The following is a 16,916-nucleotide window of genomic DNA, read 5'->3' on the forward strand; positions in this document are numbered from 1 at the left end:
TAAAAAGTTGTAAATTATTTAAAGAGAAAAACTTAAAACAGGTCGGCTGTCCATTATACTTTTACTCCTTCCAGTAAAATTATAACACATGGTGGACTTGTTGAATTTACGATGGGTGCACATACATTCTCCCCTCTCTTTTCTCTTTTCCCTTCTCTCTTCCCTTGAACCTCTCCTTGGAATCCAAGAGATGGCATAAAACAATATTCTTACAAGTTTAAGCTCTGTCACTCTCTCTCTATATCTCTCCTCAAGCCTGAGTCGCCTGAGCTCTTCCTTTCTCGCCCCTCAGACTTCAATCACTCTCTCTCTCTCTCTCTCTCTCTCCCATCTCAAGCTCGTCACAGATTGTCTCCCCCTCAAGAGTTTGGTCTTCCATTTCTTCAGCTCTAATTCCAAAACTCACTTGCAAAAATCCAATATTAACCAAGCTAAGAACTAACAACCTTTACTTTCTCAACAATTTGCCAACATTTTCTAGAAAACCCGAAATCCAAATCAAAACCAATATGGAGAAAATTCAAAGCTTGGAGCTCAACCAACAGTTCCAAAATGCCAAAGTGAAAATTTTCCTTTATAACACAAACGGATTCCTAAATAACTAGAAATCTTAGTCTGATTTTGTTGTCTATAAATTTATGATTGAATGATAAGAAAATGTATTTCTGTTTGGATGGTGAGAAAATGTGTGATCTATTTTTGTTTGGCTGTTGAGAAATGTGGGATCTTGAGTTTGATTTTTGTTCTCTTATTTCCACCAGCCCTTAGATTTGATAACTGCCACTCTAATTTATCAAGTTTTAATCTGCACCTATGCGAGGGAGAGATCATATTCTAGAGGGAGAGAGAGAGCGACGCAAGGTGGGGGAGGGAGTGAGAGAAAGAGGGGGAAAGAGCTGTAAAAATAAATGTTCACCTGTGTGCGAGTGTAAATTGTATTTTGCTACAACTCTTACGTGGCAATTTGTGATTTGCTGGTGAAAAATGAGGAGAAACACCTGACCGGCCTATAGGCTCTCTCTTATTTAAATGATTATTGATAAAAGCCATATCACCCATAATAACTAATAACTAATAACGACCATTTCCCCCTCTTTAATAGGTGTTACCTCTAGTAAACCATCTTGTATACTTAGACTATGCCTATTCTTATTGATACAATCGTTTAATTATCAAAAAATAAATAAATGATAATGACCATGGAAGTGTTTAAACATGTCATGTTGGAGTCTTGTTGGTCCCTTAGAAATTCCCCTTTAAGCTCACTAAGTAATCTAGATTCACACAATACTTCGGATTCGCTTCTTCACTTCATCTACCACGCTATTACTCATAAATCAGACCATCAGTCTCCTCATTGCAATGAATTATTGCTCCAACAGACTGAAAGTAATCATTATTTGTTACCTTCTAACTGTCAAGTTTTTCTATCCCTGCATTCTACTTCCACTGATACAATGTAAATTGCACTCAGTTTTGGCATGACCTGAATATTCCATTTCTAAAGTATCCCTCCAAACTTGCAGCTAGTCTAATGAACAAACATAATATCATCTGCAAGAGAATTCATCAAAGGATCTCATCCTGATCGATTTACTAAGTTCAACCGCAAACAATGCCAAGAGATGTGGACTAAAACTTAATCCTTGATATAAATCTCTTGTGATAAGAAACTCACTCATGATAACTCAACGTTTTTTCACACTAATTATAGTTTTATCATTGATATCCTTTTCAAAATCGCACTACATTAGACCTCTTGACACCCTATCATTTGTTTTCTTGTCATCAATAAAAACCATATGAAGATCACATAATTCTGCATTAGATGCCTATGAAGAAATATAGAGAAGAAGTAAAGGTCTTCGACATTGTTATCCTAGGCATCTGCTTTAGATGCCTAGTCAATAAAAACACTTTGGCATGATTTTGAATGAACTCAACCAGGCCTCATGCTGGCTAAAAAGAATATTATTTGAAGATGTGATATTGACAGAAATGGCATAAAATATGAAATAGATAAACTTACCGCGCTTGAACATTATAGGATGCTTGATATGTCTTTTCAAAAAGATTTTGTAGCAATAAATGCTCAACAGATTTCTAGTCCTGATAACAGAAACAAGCAAGTTAGACTGAAGGAGTTAAGAGTATCTACAATAGATCAAAACCTTCAACTGAGAAACTAGAGAGAGAGAGAGAGAGAGAGGGAAAAAAAAAAAAAAAAAAACCTCCCTTCATTTCTGAAGCCTCTTAAAAGCATAAAAACCACCCCGAAGGTTCTCAATTTTGAAACATGTCCATATTAGAGAAAAGAATGTTTTTTGTACATATTTGTGAATATGTTGTGAAATTGTTAAATATGCCATGGTGTAACTACTTTATCATATCCAAGCATCATCCATAACATATGATAATATAATATTTGCTGCAATACTATATGCTTTCACCTACAACCGGTTTTTAATTGAAGACTAACCAAGGTCATATGGTGGTGACATTGCAAGTGTGTGTTACCATCAAAGAGCATCAAAGTACTGAATATGGTCTGCAGAGTTCAAATGTTAATATATGGTACCTTATAGACACAGCTACATGTTTCAAATGATGCACGATTACAGTATGGTTATGAAAGATCTATGTTTATCAGTCTGAGAATGCCAGTGACAACTCAGAAAAGTGGGCAGACTTACTGCTCTGTCCTCAGTTCAAAAAATAAATTACATCATTCTGTGTCATCAAATTAAGGAAAACCCCCAAAAAAACAAAAATTTATATGAATCAGGGTTTGGCATTAAATGGCAATATACATTAATGTGAGGTTTGGCATTAAACCTCACATTAATAGATGTACAGGAAAATAAAAAATGATTAGGGCATGTTCGGCAAACATGAAAGTATCTCAAAATTTCTCACAACTTCATCCCCAAACATCACTCAAACAAAATACACTTTTCAATTTCAAATTTTCAATTTTTTCATCTAATCATTACTTAAACACAAAAATCAATACAATTTTTTCAATTTCAAAACAAAACACAAAAATGAATACAACTTTCACAAACTTCAAAACAAAAATAATATTAAAAAATTATATTCAAACAATCTTTTAACTTTATAATACTTTTATTCAAATTTTTTCTCTCCTTTTCCAAAACCCAATAAAACATCTTCACTCAAACTTTCACTACTAATCACAAAATTCTGAGATACTCCAAGTGTCCAAACATGCCCTAAATATCTATTGATTTCTTTTTGTAAAATTCTGGCCCACGAGAACTGATTATTTGCGCACAAGTGATGATACTAAGAATAATTCTTGAATGCGCTCATGTCTAGTACTGAGGATAGAAGAGGAAGGGGAATCCATCAAAGTTTTTGGCTCGCAATCAAGCTAAAAGAACTAGTAGTCCTATAAATTTCAATCATAAAGATGGTGATCACCATATAAAGGTAGAAGTTGAAGTTGGACAGGCCAAATCACTTGTTACGCAATACATAAAGACCATTTGTGTGAAAGAAAATATGACATCAACACTTTTTCATGCCTGATAATTCACCAAACACCTTTAGGCTTTTTATGGACACGAATTTCATCACCACTTGTTTTCTAGTTTGGTTGGAAGATATCCAATCTCCTATGTTCCAGCTTTGCTCCTAGCTGAAAATTTGGAAAGAAAGTGAAAAGATCTGAATAACTTCCACTTCTCTAGTATTCAAGGTAGGGTTTTGCTGGCCAAGGCTAGATTGGGCACTCTTCATAGACAAGTCCATGATATAGCCAAAGAAGAGGTAGAAGCAGTTTAGGTTTATGGAGAACTTTAGCGGGCGGAAGAAAGATTGTCTTGGATTCAATTGCCTAACATGGGAGATCAAAATGCTGAGTTTTTATTTTTTTTTCAGATTGGTCAAAAGTCACCAAGGGAGAAACTAAATTGTCTCTTTTGTCAACGAGGACAGTTCTAGGGCAGACAACCCTTTTTAGGTAAGCTGAATTTGTCAACTATTTGAGCAGAGGATCACAATAAACACCCTTTAGGCAGACAATAGGTGTGATCTGGTTCATGTTAAATTCATGTTAAAAGGCACTACAAAGACATGAGGACAGCAATGAAGAACGTGCCTTTAAGCACTAGGAAAATAATATAATGGTGTCTTCAGAAGGAGATAAGACCCAAGATAGATCTGAATTAAAAAAATAAATGACGTAAATGTATTTGTGTTAAAATCTAAGTTTTGTGATCAAACAGAAGCTTGCTCAGAAAACTTATCATATATTCATCTTTTTTCGGACTAGGAGAGAAAATAAAGAAGAAAGAAGGCTATTGACTTGATTTAATGCGCAGCGTCTCGAGAAAAGAGAAAATTCAGAACCACTAGTGGAATATATGCATGTTTCCAAGTTTAGAATGAAGTCTACAAAAGATCAGTTCAAAGTCAAAAGAACAGTGTAGATCTCCAAATGAAGAAGAGGAATGAAAGGGGCATAGAGAAGATCACATAAAATGCCTCCGAATATGCTATCATCATTATTTGCTTATCCTGAAAATCAACTCAACTAGCCTATATGCACACATGCCATCACCTTTTCCAAAACTCCACACAACTTCCACTTTTCTCTACCATCATATGTACGTTAAATATCCGACAATGAAAAATACCATTATGGAGTAATATTCCACTGCAATATAACAGTGAGTTGGTCCATATTGACTGATATACATCCCCTGAAGCTTTGTCGCAAATATGTCATGTAGAGAAAAAAAATAAAACACAGAAGAAATGGCAGAATTCAAAATGCATAGAAAGGGAAACCCCCATCCTAAATAATGGAAACCTGACTTCTTCTGGAAAACCATTCCTCAACAATGATCGACAAAATGAATAAAGAGAAGCCCCATCGGTTAGTCTGACCTACAGACATAAACAGCAACAGAATTATTATGATCAAGGCCAAAATGTGAACTCAATGTCTTTCAGTAGACAATCTAGCTATATACTCCACGGTATATGCAAAAGTTCATATGAAAGATAAACGCTTGATATCATAGAAATAAGAAAAGTAAAATAAAATATCAGGCAAGTGTATATATGGGTGTGATAAGGATGGCAACAGGGCGGTAATGGATAATTCTAGAAAGCAATATACGGTGTAGATTCCTATAAGTAATAAAAAAATTTGTTGAAGAGCACAGAATTTGTTATTCCAACTATTCTAATAGGGGAACTAGAAATTTTGTTTGCAAAGGAATTCGTTATCCACACTGTTTGAAATCTTTTCAAACATCAGAGCAGCATAATATTGATAATATTGCAAAGCAAGAAATCCTCGCCACAGCCAATGGACCTTAAGAAAAATGAGAACAAAACAAAAGCAAGAAATCTTATATGTGTCTAACAGCCTTACCTCAATCTATCCCATTGTCAATTAACACCACCAACACTGCAAAAGAATATGATAATTTCAAAAAATAATGAACATTTTTTTTTCAAATTATTGCCATCAAAATTTCATCCAATATAGAAGAAATAAACAAAATCAAAGTTGAAAAATCAAAAGCAACCCATAAGGCTTTTGAAAGATAAAAATCCTCTTCATTATCAATTTAACCTTAAAGAGGAAGCAAGAAATTCAAAATGATCTCCATAGTAAATATTATGGGCAACGTTACAAAATTATTCCCTCAGTAATTCTCAATACAATTATAATAGCTATACCTTTTGAATGCCACAAATTGGAGCTTGTTGTCCATTGTAAATTGAAGAAACTGAAGAAATAAATCGATTACAAGATTTGGGTTTTTTTTTTTCATCTATCTTGACCAAGAAATAGATGCAAGGTCGTTGACATTTTTAACATACAAGAAAGAAATAGCCAGCTAGAAGCCTTGAACTGTGTTGCACATTCCTGGGTTCCTAACGCACCAAAGTGGCTGAAGCGGTTCAGCTTTGACACCTCTTTGCACCATTCTATACCTCCACTCGTTCAACCTATCTGTTGCCCCTGCATAACTCCTCATACCCATCTCATCCCGGTTACCAGACCAGAGTGTCTCTGCCATTGCTGAAGCTCTAGGCCAAATCCTTGCATCTAAAACCGTACGATCTGCTTGCTCGGACCACAGTGCCACCTCCCCACCTAACACAAGTTTGGCCTCCTCCTTGCTCAACCCATACGTTATATCATAGTTATATATGGTCTGCCATGTCTTGAAAGGTCCACACCATGAGCCACCATCTTTAGACTTAGCACCGGCTATATATTGGCTGTCATTCCCCAGAAACTCACCATGCCCACAATCCAGATAATAGAAGTCTGAAGAGGACACAATGGTCTTGTACCCAGAAGAAACAATCCGCTTGGTATTGCTAGGGCCATTATTCCAAGTTTGTAAAATTGTATGCTCTCTTGGAAGAACTGTTGTTGGGACCTTGACATTGTCATCAAGCAGAACATCCTCCCAATAAACCACAGTTCGGTTAAGGGATAGAATATAAGGGAGAGTTGAGTTGACAAAGATCTCCAGGAGCTGACTGAGAGTTCCACCATTTGAGAGGAAGAAATTGATGGCTGGATCGGCTTTCCAACAACCAGGAATGATCTCATCCGCTCCGGCGTGGAAGAATGGCTCTGGGAATAACGCGGCCACGTCATGGATGACGTTTTTCAAGACTTGGTACGTCTTGGGGTTCAAGGGGTTCAAATGGCCGGTTCCTGGTTCAGAGGCCAGCCGGTCTGCCCACTCGCTTCCTGCAGGCCACCAGAACATGTTTGCACATGCCACAATCTCTGGGTAAGCTTCCGCCCACGATCCCGTATGGCCTGCGTAGTAAAAATATAAGCGTTCAATCGAACCTCACGAGGATTACACACTGCATACAATTTTCTTTCTCTGGACAGATACAATTTACAATAGGCACAAAGAAGCTTTGGGTATTATTATTATATTAGCTAGGAAATGGGCATGAGGTCAGAGATATTACAAGCGGAGACAATCGGACAAAATTTAATTTAAAATGGGGGGAGATCGATGATGAGCCCCTTCCATTCAGTAAAGGGAATGAACTCCCAAAAGCATTTTACTCCACCGACAAGATATGCCAAGCCCTTTACATCTCTTTCTCTAGACTCTGTTTGGTGTTTTTGGGAGCGCTTTGAGAGGCACATTCCCGTTTCATATTTCTACGACTAAATAGATCATGGGCATGAGGTGAAGAGACACAAGTAAAGACGGGGGAGATAAGGGTTCCAAAAGCCTGTCTTTTGTGTCTTTCCAAAAGCCCCCCACTGACAAGCAAATCCCTTCTCATCTCCCACTCTAGACTCTGTTGGGCATGTTTGGGAGCGCCCTGAGAGACAGAGTTCATTTAAACAGTAGATTGTCGCATATTTTATACAATCAAACAAGACATTAAGTTTTTACTTGAAATGGATGATTAATTTTAACCAAACAAGATGATTAATTTTACTTCATGTTGATGGATTTTTCCAACATGGCCGGAGCTAAATAACAGTCGGAAAAATGCATCAACAGAAAGTATCCTTATCTGATTATCATTCGCCCGTATAATTAACAGAATTCCTTCTGACATACGGCAGCAATGGATGTATTGGGTAATGAGGAGGAGAGCAAGCAAAAAAAGATTAGGAGAAAATAATAAATATGACAGCAAGGGGAATTGGAAACTGACCGGGGGAATCGATCTCCGGGAGAACTCTAACGCCGTGCTCCAAACCAAACTGCACAATCGTCTTTATATCATTGGGGGAGTACTGCATATCAGGGCCATAAGACCCCTTGGCCGCCAGATCAGGTTCCGACGGCACCACCAGCGGGAACGAATGGGAATCCGTGATGTGCCAATGGAACACGTTGAGCTTGTTGGCACTCATCGCCCCGATCGTCCTCAATATATCCTTCACTGGGTAATAGTTCCTAGACGTATCCAGCATAATTCCTCGGTGCCCAAAGAGCGGAGCATCCCAAACGTACACGCCCACCGCCACCACAGAGGGATAGCCCCAGACGAGCTGCGAGAACGTCTCGAGGCCCCTCATGGCACCCCACGCGGTATTCGCCGTAAGTTTAGCTGGCCCCGAAGTGGGAATGGAGAGGCTGTAGGACTCATCCACTCCATGTTGGAGCGGGGCTTTGAGGTCGGAGACGACGATGGAAAGGGTGCGGAGAGGAGGAAGATTGGAGGGGGTGAGGTTGACGGAGGGGTTGACAAGGGGAAAATGGTGCTCGGTGTGGACAAGGCGGAGGTAGCGTTCGACGGCGGAGGAGAGGAAGGTGTGGTTTGGAGCAGCAATAGCGAAGGCAGGTGAGAGCAGCGTGGCCTGAGGGTTGGGCCATGAGAAGGTCCTTGGTTTTGGCCACACGTTGATTCCAGAGCCAGAGGAGAGTTGAAAAAGTGCCAATAAGCACAATGCTAGGCGTATGATGACAAGCATCGACTCCATTTTTACAACAATGCTGCTTTGTTGCGGTGACTTCTATTCCGAATGGGGCGTTTGAAACCAATATAAGAAGCAAAAAATCTTCCTAACATAATTTTTATTATTTTTTTCTTTTATTAAATATTTATTATATGAATAATGAATAAAAAATTTAAAATAATTTTAAAAAAATAAACTCAAAAAAAAATTTAAAAATATATTAAAAATTTAAAAAATTTAAAAAAGTGTGGAATGTGGAGTGTAGTGGAGGTTGTGTAGCAATGCTCTTATATTTAATATTAAGATTTAAAAAATTATAGTGATGAGTTAAAATAAGTTGATATGATTTTAGTAGCCAAACGAAACAATTAATACAATATAGTTTATTAATTTTCAAGATTGTTGCTGAGCAATCACTAAGAGAATTTGATTTAAAATAAAAAAGTTTAAAATTAATTATTGCACTTACAAATTGATATGAAACTTACTCACTAATACGATAGAATTTGAGTAATGTTAGATACAGTTTTAAAATATATATCTCTTTCGCATTTTTTTTGAAAAAAGTACAAATTACTATTAAAAAAAATAGAATATAATTAAATTTTTGTATAAATCAAATCATGTTGTGTTAGAATATGTTTTCCACCATAACTTACTAATGTAATTATTGTTTTAGGACAGAAATGTAGTCTTTGGTCTTGTTTTTGTCTAGTCTGTTTATGTTTGTTTGGTTGTGATTTGGAGCTTTGCTCTTGTTCTACTAAAGACTAGACTATTAGAAGTCCCTTAGTTGGCAGGCAGGCAGGAACTGAACACTAAATGCCGCTCCTAAAGTCTATTGGGTCGCAGTCGACCTACCACTTCGTGCTGGCCAATGACAGTGTAATCCTCGCCACAAACCTCGCTTTTCCCTTTTGTTTTGTTTTTATTTTGAGAAGTATAGTGACAAAACGATTCTACAAAATAAATTTATAAATCCACATGATTTAATGTGATATATTAAATTTATTTTGTATTAAAAATAATTTTACAATCTAACGTACTACATCAAACCACACCATTTTATAACTTTATAGATTTACTTTTATAGAATCTTTTTATGACTAAAACTTTAATTTATAAGCTAGAATTAGTAAATAAATAAAAAAGAACCATCTAGTTGGAACTTTTACTTTTATGAAGAGTTTTGTAACACCTCACTTCCCAACAACATATTTTAGAATTTTTTGAGAGTCAGTGTGCTACTATTAAACTTAAACTTAAAAACTTTTCTTTTTAACAATGCGTCAGATGCGAAAGTTTCCATAAATAAAATAAATTTTAATAAATACTTTAAATCCAAAATAGAGTCTGCAGAAGCACTTATTTTAAGAAAATACGGAAGTCTCATGTGCTTATCAAAATAATTTATTTAAACCTTAAACCATAAAATTAATCATAGCATAATTTGTCTAGACCTCTATCTCTCCTCCTGGAATCAAGTCCTATCCTGCAGTCTCATCCTCATAAATGTCATCACTTGGGATGGTTTAAAAATATAAAAATTTGTAAAAATGAGTTGAATACTCAATAAGCAACATATCTTACAGTAAACATAATAAACATAAGGTTTCTTGAAAAATGTACATAGTCATAAATACGTACGTAAATAACATAAACATAAACTTATCTTTCACTTATCATAGGTCGTTACCCACTGTTGACCCTTGTGAGTTAGGGTTAGCAAATCTAAGTAGATTCTGATTCCGCCCGTGGTCGCAGGTTATGGAATCCATACATAAGGAAGACATACTATGTGCACTACCAGCACGCACGACCTGATAATGCAATATACTCATAACATAGGTACCGTCTTCATATCATAACATAGGACGTTACATATCTTATAATTCATACTTTATCATAATCATACTTACATATTTGTCATATCATAGATTTCTAAAGAAATTGCATACATACTTGTCATATCATATCATAGATTTCAAATGAAATTACATTCTTTCATAAATGTCGTGATACATATTTCCTCACATGAAATCATGGTTTTTCATAAACATTTTGATGCATAAATATTCACATAAAATCATGCATGGCTTTTTATAAATTATTTTCATACATAACTCTCACATAAAATCATGACCTTTCATAAATCTTTTAATGCATAACTTCTTTCATAAAATTATGAATTTAATGCATAAGTCTTCACATAAAATCATAAATTTTCATAAATAATTTAATGTATAAATCTTCACATAAAATCATGGATTTTCATAAATATATCATGACTGGAGTACGTAAAAAGGGGCTTCTAATGAAGGTCATACATGCAAAATATTTTTATAAAAGACATGTTGTTTACCTTACATATGTGTAAGGGTATGATCATGCTACTTACCTTGCAGTGATAATACACTATTTTCGGTGCGTAATCATTTGCCTATAAAAATAAACACATAATTTGTATATATTTCTAATTAAACATATGATTTTATTTAAAATCTAAACTACTAAAATATCGTATATTTTCTAAACCTAAAATCTTCTAAACACTAAATTGTTCTCAACTATTAATCCTAAATAGGCATGGGTATTTTTGCAAAAACGACATAATGGGCATGGGCATTTTGGGAAAGTTGAAGATAAAAGAAATAAAAGAAGAGAAGCCTAGCTTATGGGAGAAGAGGATCGTGCGATGCTCATCGAGAGAAGGATCAGCTGCGACGAGGGGTCGTGGTGGCTAGTTGAGGTTCACGGTGGTTAAGAGTGGTCAACGTCGTGCTGGGCTTCTCTGGGCAGTGGTGCAACACAAGAGAGAGAATGAGTAAGAGAGAAAGAGAGTAAGCCGTGAGAGTGAGAGAGACCGCACAGGATACTCACTGAGAGGGTAGCAACGTGGTGGCAACAAGGTGGTTGGGTAGCAGTAGGTGATGGAGGCTTGTCCTCCGGCATCGTCTGCTTTCAGCAATGTTGATTGTGGCTGTGGCAATGTGTGGGGCAATGGCTAATCGGGGGTGGGTTAGTTGAGTAAAATGCTCTATTTTGGGGGGATAAAATCAAGGGCTTGCCGTATGGGGTTGTCTGTGGTTTACGATGGGCTAGGGTGGATCTAGGTGGCTCTTCGTGGTGCTGTGGCTAAGGGAGGAGACGTGAGCTAGGGGTGTTGCATGGTGAACATTAGTGCAGGTAGGTGGTGCATTGGGGTAGCCGTGCTACGGGACTAAACGTGGGGCTGTGGCCGTGGATTTCGGTTATCGTCACGGAGGAGGTCTTGGCTGGTTGTCGTGTGGGTGGTCTGCTGGACGGATTGAGGGGAGGTGGTGGAGGTTATTTTTCCTGGACATGTGTTGCAGGTTTGAGGGGAGGAGGTTTGTGAAAGGGTGCCCTGTGTGCGTGAGTGTATTTTGACTTTGGGCGGTAGTAGACTATGCTTTTCATGTAGGAGAGTTAAACCTATTTATAAACCTAGCTGGTTGAAAGCCAAAAGGAAAATCCTAGAGATGAGAAACGTGCATGCGGAGGTAACGGTTACAATAGAGCCAAGCATGTAGTGATAGATGGACAAGGAACAAGATCTAAATCGTATATACATCTATATATATATGTGATAGAGAACGTTTAAAAAATAAATCTTAGGGAAAGAGATGTGTATGGTTGTGGTTAATAGAGGAAATCCGTTAGGAGTTTTATTATGAAAGGAAAGCATAATGGTAATAGTGTTTGGAGTCTAACACTCATATGCTTGGAGTAAAATAAAATAAAATAAAATAATAATAATGGATCCTTAACTCTAAGTTAAATTTAAAAATAATTTATCCGATAATTCTCTTATGAGCTTTACCTCATTTATTGAGCATAATAAAATTATCCATAATTTATTCCTAAAAAATATAAGATCGGGTCGTTACAAGTTTTAACTAAGGTCCATTTAGATATAGAAATACTCTCAACTCATCTCATCATTATAACTTTCTCAAATTTCTATACAAAATATAATAAATAATTCAACTTTTTCAAATGTCACAACAATTCTGAATTGTTCATTGATTTGAGCATTAATTAATCTTGATGGGTTTTTGTTAGCAAGCAACTGATATAATTCGAGTTGTGTTAAAAAAAAAATAATAATGAAAAGAAAAAAAGACCCTGATCTAATTCGAGTCTTGGACCCATCGATTTCTATTTTTCTAGAGCAATAAATGAAATTGCGATTATATTTTTTAAAAATATATGCAAATCAAAATAACCCGAATAAAAAACTATAAATTTATACAAAAATGCTGCTTGCAACCGCTTTGGGGAACCGGTTGCGGAACCTGGTCCTACGTGGCGATAAACGGCATCGTTTAGATTTAAAATGGGAATTCGTTTCCCCCACTTAATTTGTTTCACATTCGATTTCCCCTCTCGTCCCCAATCTGACCTATTTCCTCCACTCCCTCTCGATTTCCCCTCTCGTCCCCAATCCCATCGTTTTCCTCCGCACTGGTTCGGTCAGCGTCGAAACGAGTATGTAGCCACCAGTTCCACGAACCACTTCGTCTTCTCCACCACAGCCACGAAGCCGGTTCTTCTCCACCATATCGGCAATCCGAAGCCTACAGAGCAGGTAGGCACTTCTACTCCTCTTCTCCTTGAACCCAAGACCCACAAACCTTGCAACCACAGGCTTTTACCACATCACCGAACCAGCACCAACTTATTTGAACCCACGATGAACAACGAGTTCAAACACTAGAAGACGAAATGTGAACCCGTAACCCTAACCCATCGTTTACCCTAACCCGTACCCTAACCCGTACCCGTACCCGTAGCTGTACTCGTAACATGAACCCTAACCCGTAGCCTGTACCCTAACCTCAAATAATTTGGCATAGTCATCAATCGGGCCGATTTTCAAAATCAGGTTAGTTCTCTGATTGTTATTTTTTATTTTCTATTTTTGAGGTTCGATTAAGAACTTCACTTTGAATCCCTGCGAATAATCATAAGAAAAATTAGAAGTAGTGGACTGAATTTATATTTGATGAGCAATGGATTCTGAGGGATAAATATCATATTTTATTAGTTAGAAAATATTAAATGGATCGAGATAAATATTACTATGTGCTCGAGACTTCCATGTGGTTTGATTTGTATTTGTATATTAATTTGTGCGTTACTTTAGTGTTCACTCTGTTGCAAGTATTAATCTCATGGTACTCGAGAGGCAAGTAATATTAGGAAGATGATAGAAAATATAATAATTTGTTTGGAATGATGCTTTCTAATTTATCATTATTAACTGTAACATGAGTCCTGATGAAATGCCTTATGAGTTAAATGGTATGATTTGCAGTTTTCTTTTTCATTTTTTTAAATAGATATCATTGTATGCACCATTGAAATTCTTTGAATTGTCTTTGAGAATGTGAATACATGCATTCATACATATATGTGTGTGTGTGTGTGTGTGTACTGGTGTAAGCTTCTATTTCCTAATTGATTTATGATCCTAACAGAAGTTGAGATCTGAAATTTAAGATTGATTTCCATATTCAGAACAAGAACTTGCTGCTGGAAAAGGGCGTCAACAGGCACTGCAAGAGCAGCTCTTGAAAGAGGTGAATGATTTTTAGGAGCAATTTAAAAAACAAATACAATCACACAGCGAACTTGAGGTATCCTTGTTCTCTTTTACTAGCCTAATTTCATGCGAGGAATTGATTCATCCATTTGGTTTCATGTGATTTTATATTCTTGTCTCAAGGAGTAAAAGTTCTAGTTTAATACCTTGGGTTGGGTATAGGAAGGTGTGAATGCCAAATGGGTTTTTGCATTCTTTATCGTGTCCAATGATGTGCAAGAGCAGACCCAATAGGTATATATATTCAAGAAGAGGTAGTAGTCATATATATACTTAGTTTTTTTAAAATATATATATATCTGCAACTCTGTTTATTCACAAACGTTAAATACATTATTGTTGGGGAAATTTGTTGCATGAGTTAACACAATTTATAAAATAGTATTTTTGTTTTAATATCTTAATAACTTTATACAATGGGTGATCGCATCATCCATGATAATTGATGTCTTATCTAACAACTTATAAATAGTACTAGAATTTGGGCATTTCACTCAAACTCTTCATCAGTATCTACCAATATTATTCTCTTTCTTTTTCTTTTGTTTTTTGATTCCATTTGGCTCAAACCCTCTTCAACTTTTTAATATCTTTACCTAGCTATCGTGTGACTTACTTCATGAAAAGGTTTTTGTTTTAATAAAACATCTTAATAACTTTATAGCTGTCATGTACTGTATGGGTTTATCGAAATTGAATATCTAAAATTGAAAAATGTTTGTGTTTGAATGATATTTGGATATTGAGATGAGATGGTTTGAACGGTTTATGAAACTAAACCAGTCTTTAGAGGTTTTTAGTCTAGATTTGCTTTGGTTTTTTTGGGGATTATAAATTTGACTAGGGGATTTCTGTTATGAATAGGAATTACTTTGTCATTTCTTTTAGGTTGGATTTCAGATTAAGTAGGCTCAACAACTCTAACAGCATGATTATGACTACCAACTAAATCCCAGCCAAGATTAGTTTAACTTTTTTTGAACCCCTGCAACTTTTGCCATTGCTCCTACTCCATGCTTATTGTACCTGAAAGGGCTGAAAATTGTTTGTCTAATTCACCACGGGGGGCTCATGTTCACATCAAATATATTACCAACTATCCCAGGTCTATCAATGTCTAAATTATCAACAAGAGTGATTTTTACATTCAACTAAAGTTAGAGTACTCCTAGTACCATGCATGCACTTGATTTTTACAGTCTTATGTTATCCACACAGTTAAAATAATATTTGACAAAGTTAATATTTGGATACATTAGTTAATTATTTTTGCATACATTGTTTTTTTTTTTTTTAGGAATCCCCAATTTACATTCCGTCCATGCTTCTCTTGTGTTGACCCCATCTGCTTGGCCATGCACAAGTGTTATGTGGTGGACCTTGTGAAATTGCCTTTGAATGAAATTTGTTTGTCAAGAGTTGTTAGTACATTTTTATCAGTTATAGAAACTTTAGTGCCTTATATTCCTTTTTGGATAGTTTCTACAAGTAGAAAGGTGTTGAAATTATTGGATATCTGGTGTTAAATATCCCAGGTCTTTTCAGACTGCAGTTATATGAGCTGATATTATGCATAAGGTTCAAGGAGATGGTAACTGTCAGGTTAGTTTTTTTTTTTTCCTCATTACCTTTCTGTTGAAGTACTTAATTCTTGCAAATGTGAATGATAGTTTCCATGTTGTGGACAGTAAACAAAAAAAATAAAAAAACAGCAATAAAGTGGTCTAATTTATCAAATGCCTATGCAGATTTTCTTTTTGGGTAATCAGTTTTTATCGGACACTTTATAGTGCATGTTTTATGTCAGTTGCTAATCATATCTTTTATTCTCTTTCCAAGTCCATAACCTAAAAAAACTATATATTGCAAAAGGATATCAGCCTTATTTTTATGAAAATGCATAGTTAGGGTTCAGACTTCTTCAATTTCAAAGTGGGAAAGGGGTCCCAAGTAATTTGGGACTAGTGTATATGGAAGCGCATTGAATAGTTAATAAGCATCCGATGAGGGTACCAAACCTTTATTTGAGTTTTCTTCTGGGATTGAGGGTAATCCTGCTATTTAAATGTTTCATTTGAGCATATTATCAGTTCACAAAAAGGAAAGAGAGGAAAAAAAAAAAAAAACCTTGTATGATAGATAGGTGTGGTTCCTTTGTCAGCTACAGTTGGTATTGTTATTAGCTATTGTTGTTTCTTGTACCAAAAATACCTTGCAGTTATGCATTTCCCAATATTATGAACTTAAGAGACATCTTTTTGGTCTGTATTTTTTCAGTTTCGTGCTTTATCTGATCAACTGTATCGTTCTCCAGAGCACCATGCTTTTGTAAGAGAACAGATCATTCAACAGGTTGGTTGCATTTGAATATGTTCTTATTTTATGATGCAAATCTTCAATTTTATAGTAGCGTGATAATTTCTGTATTGATGTCATCAGCTCAAGTCTCACCCGGGAATGTATGAGGATGTATTATGTAGAGAAAATCTTCTATATATTTCGTTGAGAATGTGTGAAGAATAACAGAAAATCAAATCTAACACAAAGACAAATTCTTCTATATATTTCGTTGAGAATGTGTGAAGAACAACAGAAAATCAAATGAGAAATTCTTACTTTGTCGCTATACAGTGGAAGAAGCAGACGGCGAAATCAAGAGCAGAACCACCAAGCCGGCTCAGATCCTTGGGCCATGTGACGGACGGCGACCGCAACAACCAGTTCTTTAGTCCACGGCAGCGACAAGGACAGACGGAATCCTTCCGAGGGTCTCTAGGGGTTTAGCGATGAACAACACACTTTGAGCTTCTTTTCTCCCGTTTCCCTCCCTTTCAGCCATTTCATTCGTTC

At 36.1% G+C, this 16,916-nt stretch overlaps 1 protein-coding gene and 1 non-coding gene across 4 annotated transcripts; one reads left to right on the top strand and one right to left on the bottom strand.

The window, feature by feature from the left end:
- Positions 1-4,697: 4,697 nt before the first annotated feature.
- On the bottom strand, positions 4,698-8,495 carry LOC109022335 (beta-hexosaminidase 2-like). Of its 3 annotated transcripts, none has more exons than XR_004801479.1 (4): positions 7,693-8,485; positions 5,719-6,823; positions 5,408-5,443; positions 4,698-4,914 (listed from the first exon to the last, which is right to left on the bottom strand). XR_004801479.1 is itself a non-coding variant. In XM_035689917.1 (2 exons), the coding sequence occupies exons 1-2, from the start codon at positions 8,462-8,464 to the stop codon at positions 5,880-5,882; spliced, it is 1,716 nt and encodes a 571-aa protein (XP_035545810.1). In that variant the 5' UTR covers positions 8,465-8,495; the 3' UTR covers positions 5,622-5,879. The 3 variants fall into 3 exon arrangements, 1 of the variants encoding a protein (XP_035545810.1); XR_004801480.1 differs by having other exon boundaries at positions 4,850-4,914; positions 5,863-6,823; XM_035689917.1 differs by lacking the exons at positions 4,698-4,914; positions 5,408-5,443 and having other exon boundaries at positions 5,622-6,823; positions 7,693-8,495.
- A 4,915-nt stretch (positions 8,496-13,410) lies between these two features.
- LOC118348560 lies at positions 13,411-13,490 on the top strand. The gene has a single exon (XR_004801638.1). It is a non-coding gene; the product is annotated as a small nucleolar RNA R21 (small nucleolar RNA).
- Positions 13,491-16,916: the final 3,426 nt, after the last annotated feature.

Source organism: Juglans regia, chromosome 5, assembly GCF_001411555.2.
Source record: "Juglans regia cultivar Chandler chromosome 5, Walnut 2.0, whole genome shotgun sequence".
Lineage (NCBI taxonomy): Eukaryota > Viridiplantae > Streptophyta > Magnoliopsida > Fagales > Juglandaceae > Juglans > Juglans regia.

Coding starts and splice junctions, on each gene's coding strand:
- LOC109022335 (XM_035689917.1), bottom strand. CDS start 8,464: ATGGAGTCGATGCTTGTCATCATACGCCTAGCATTGTGCTTATTGGCA. Junction 6,824..7,692: donor CCCGGAGATCGATTCCCCCG/GTCAGTTTCCAA, acceptor TTTACTACGCAG/GCCATACGGGATCGTGGGCG.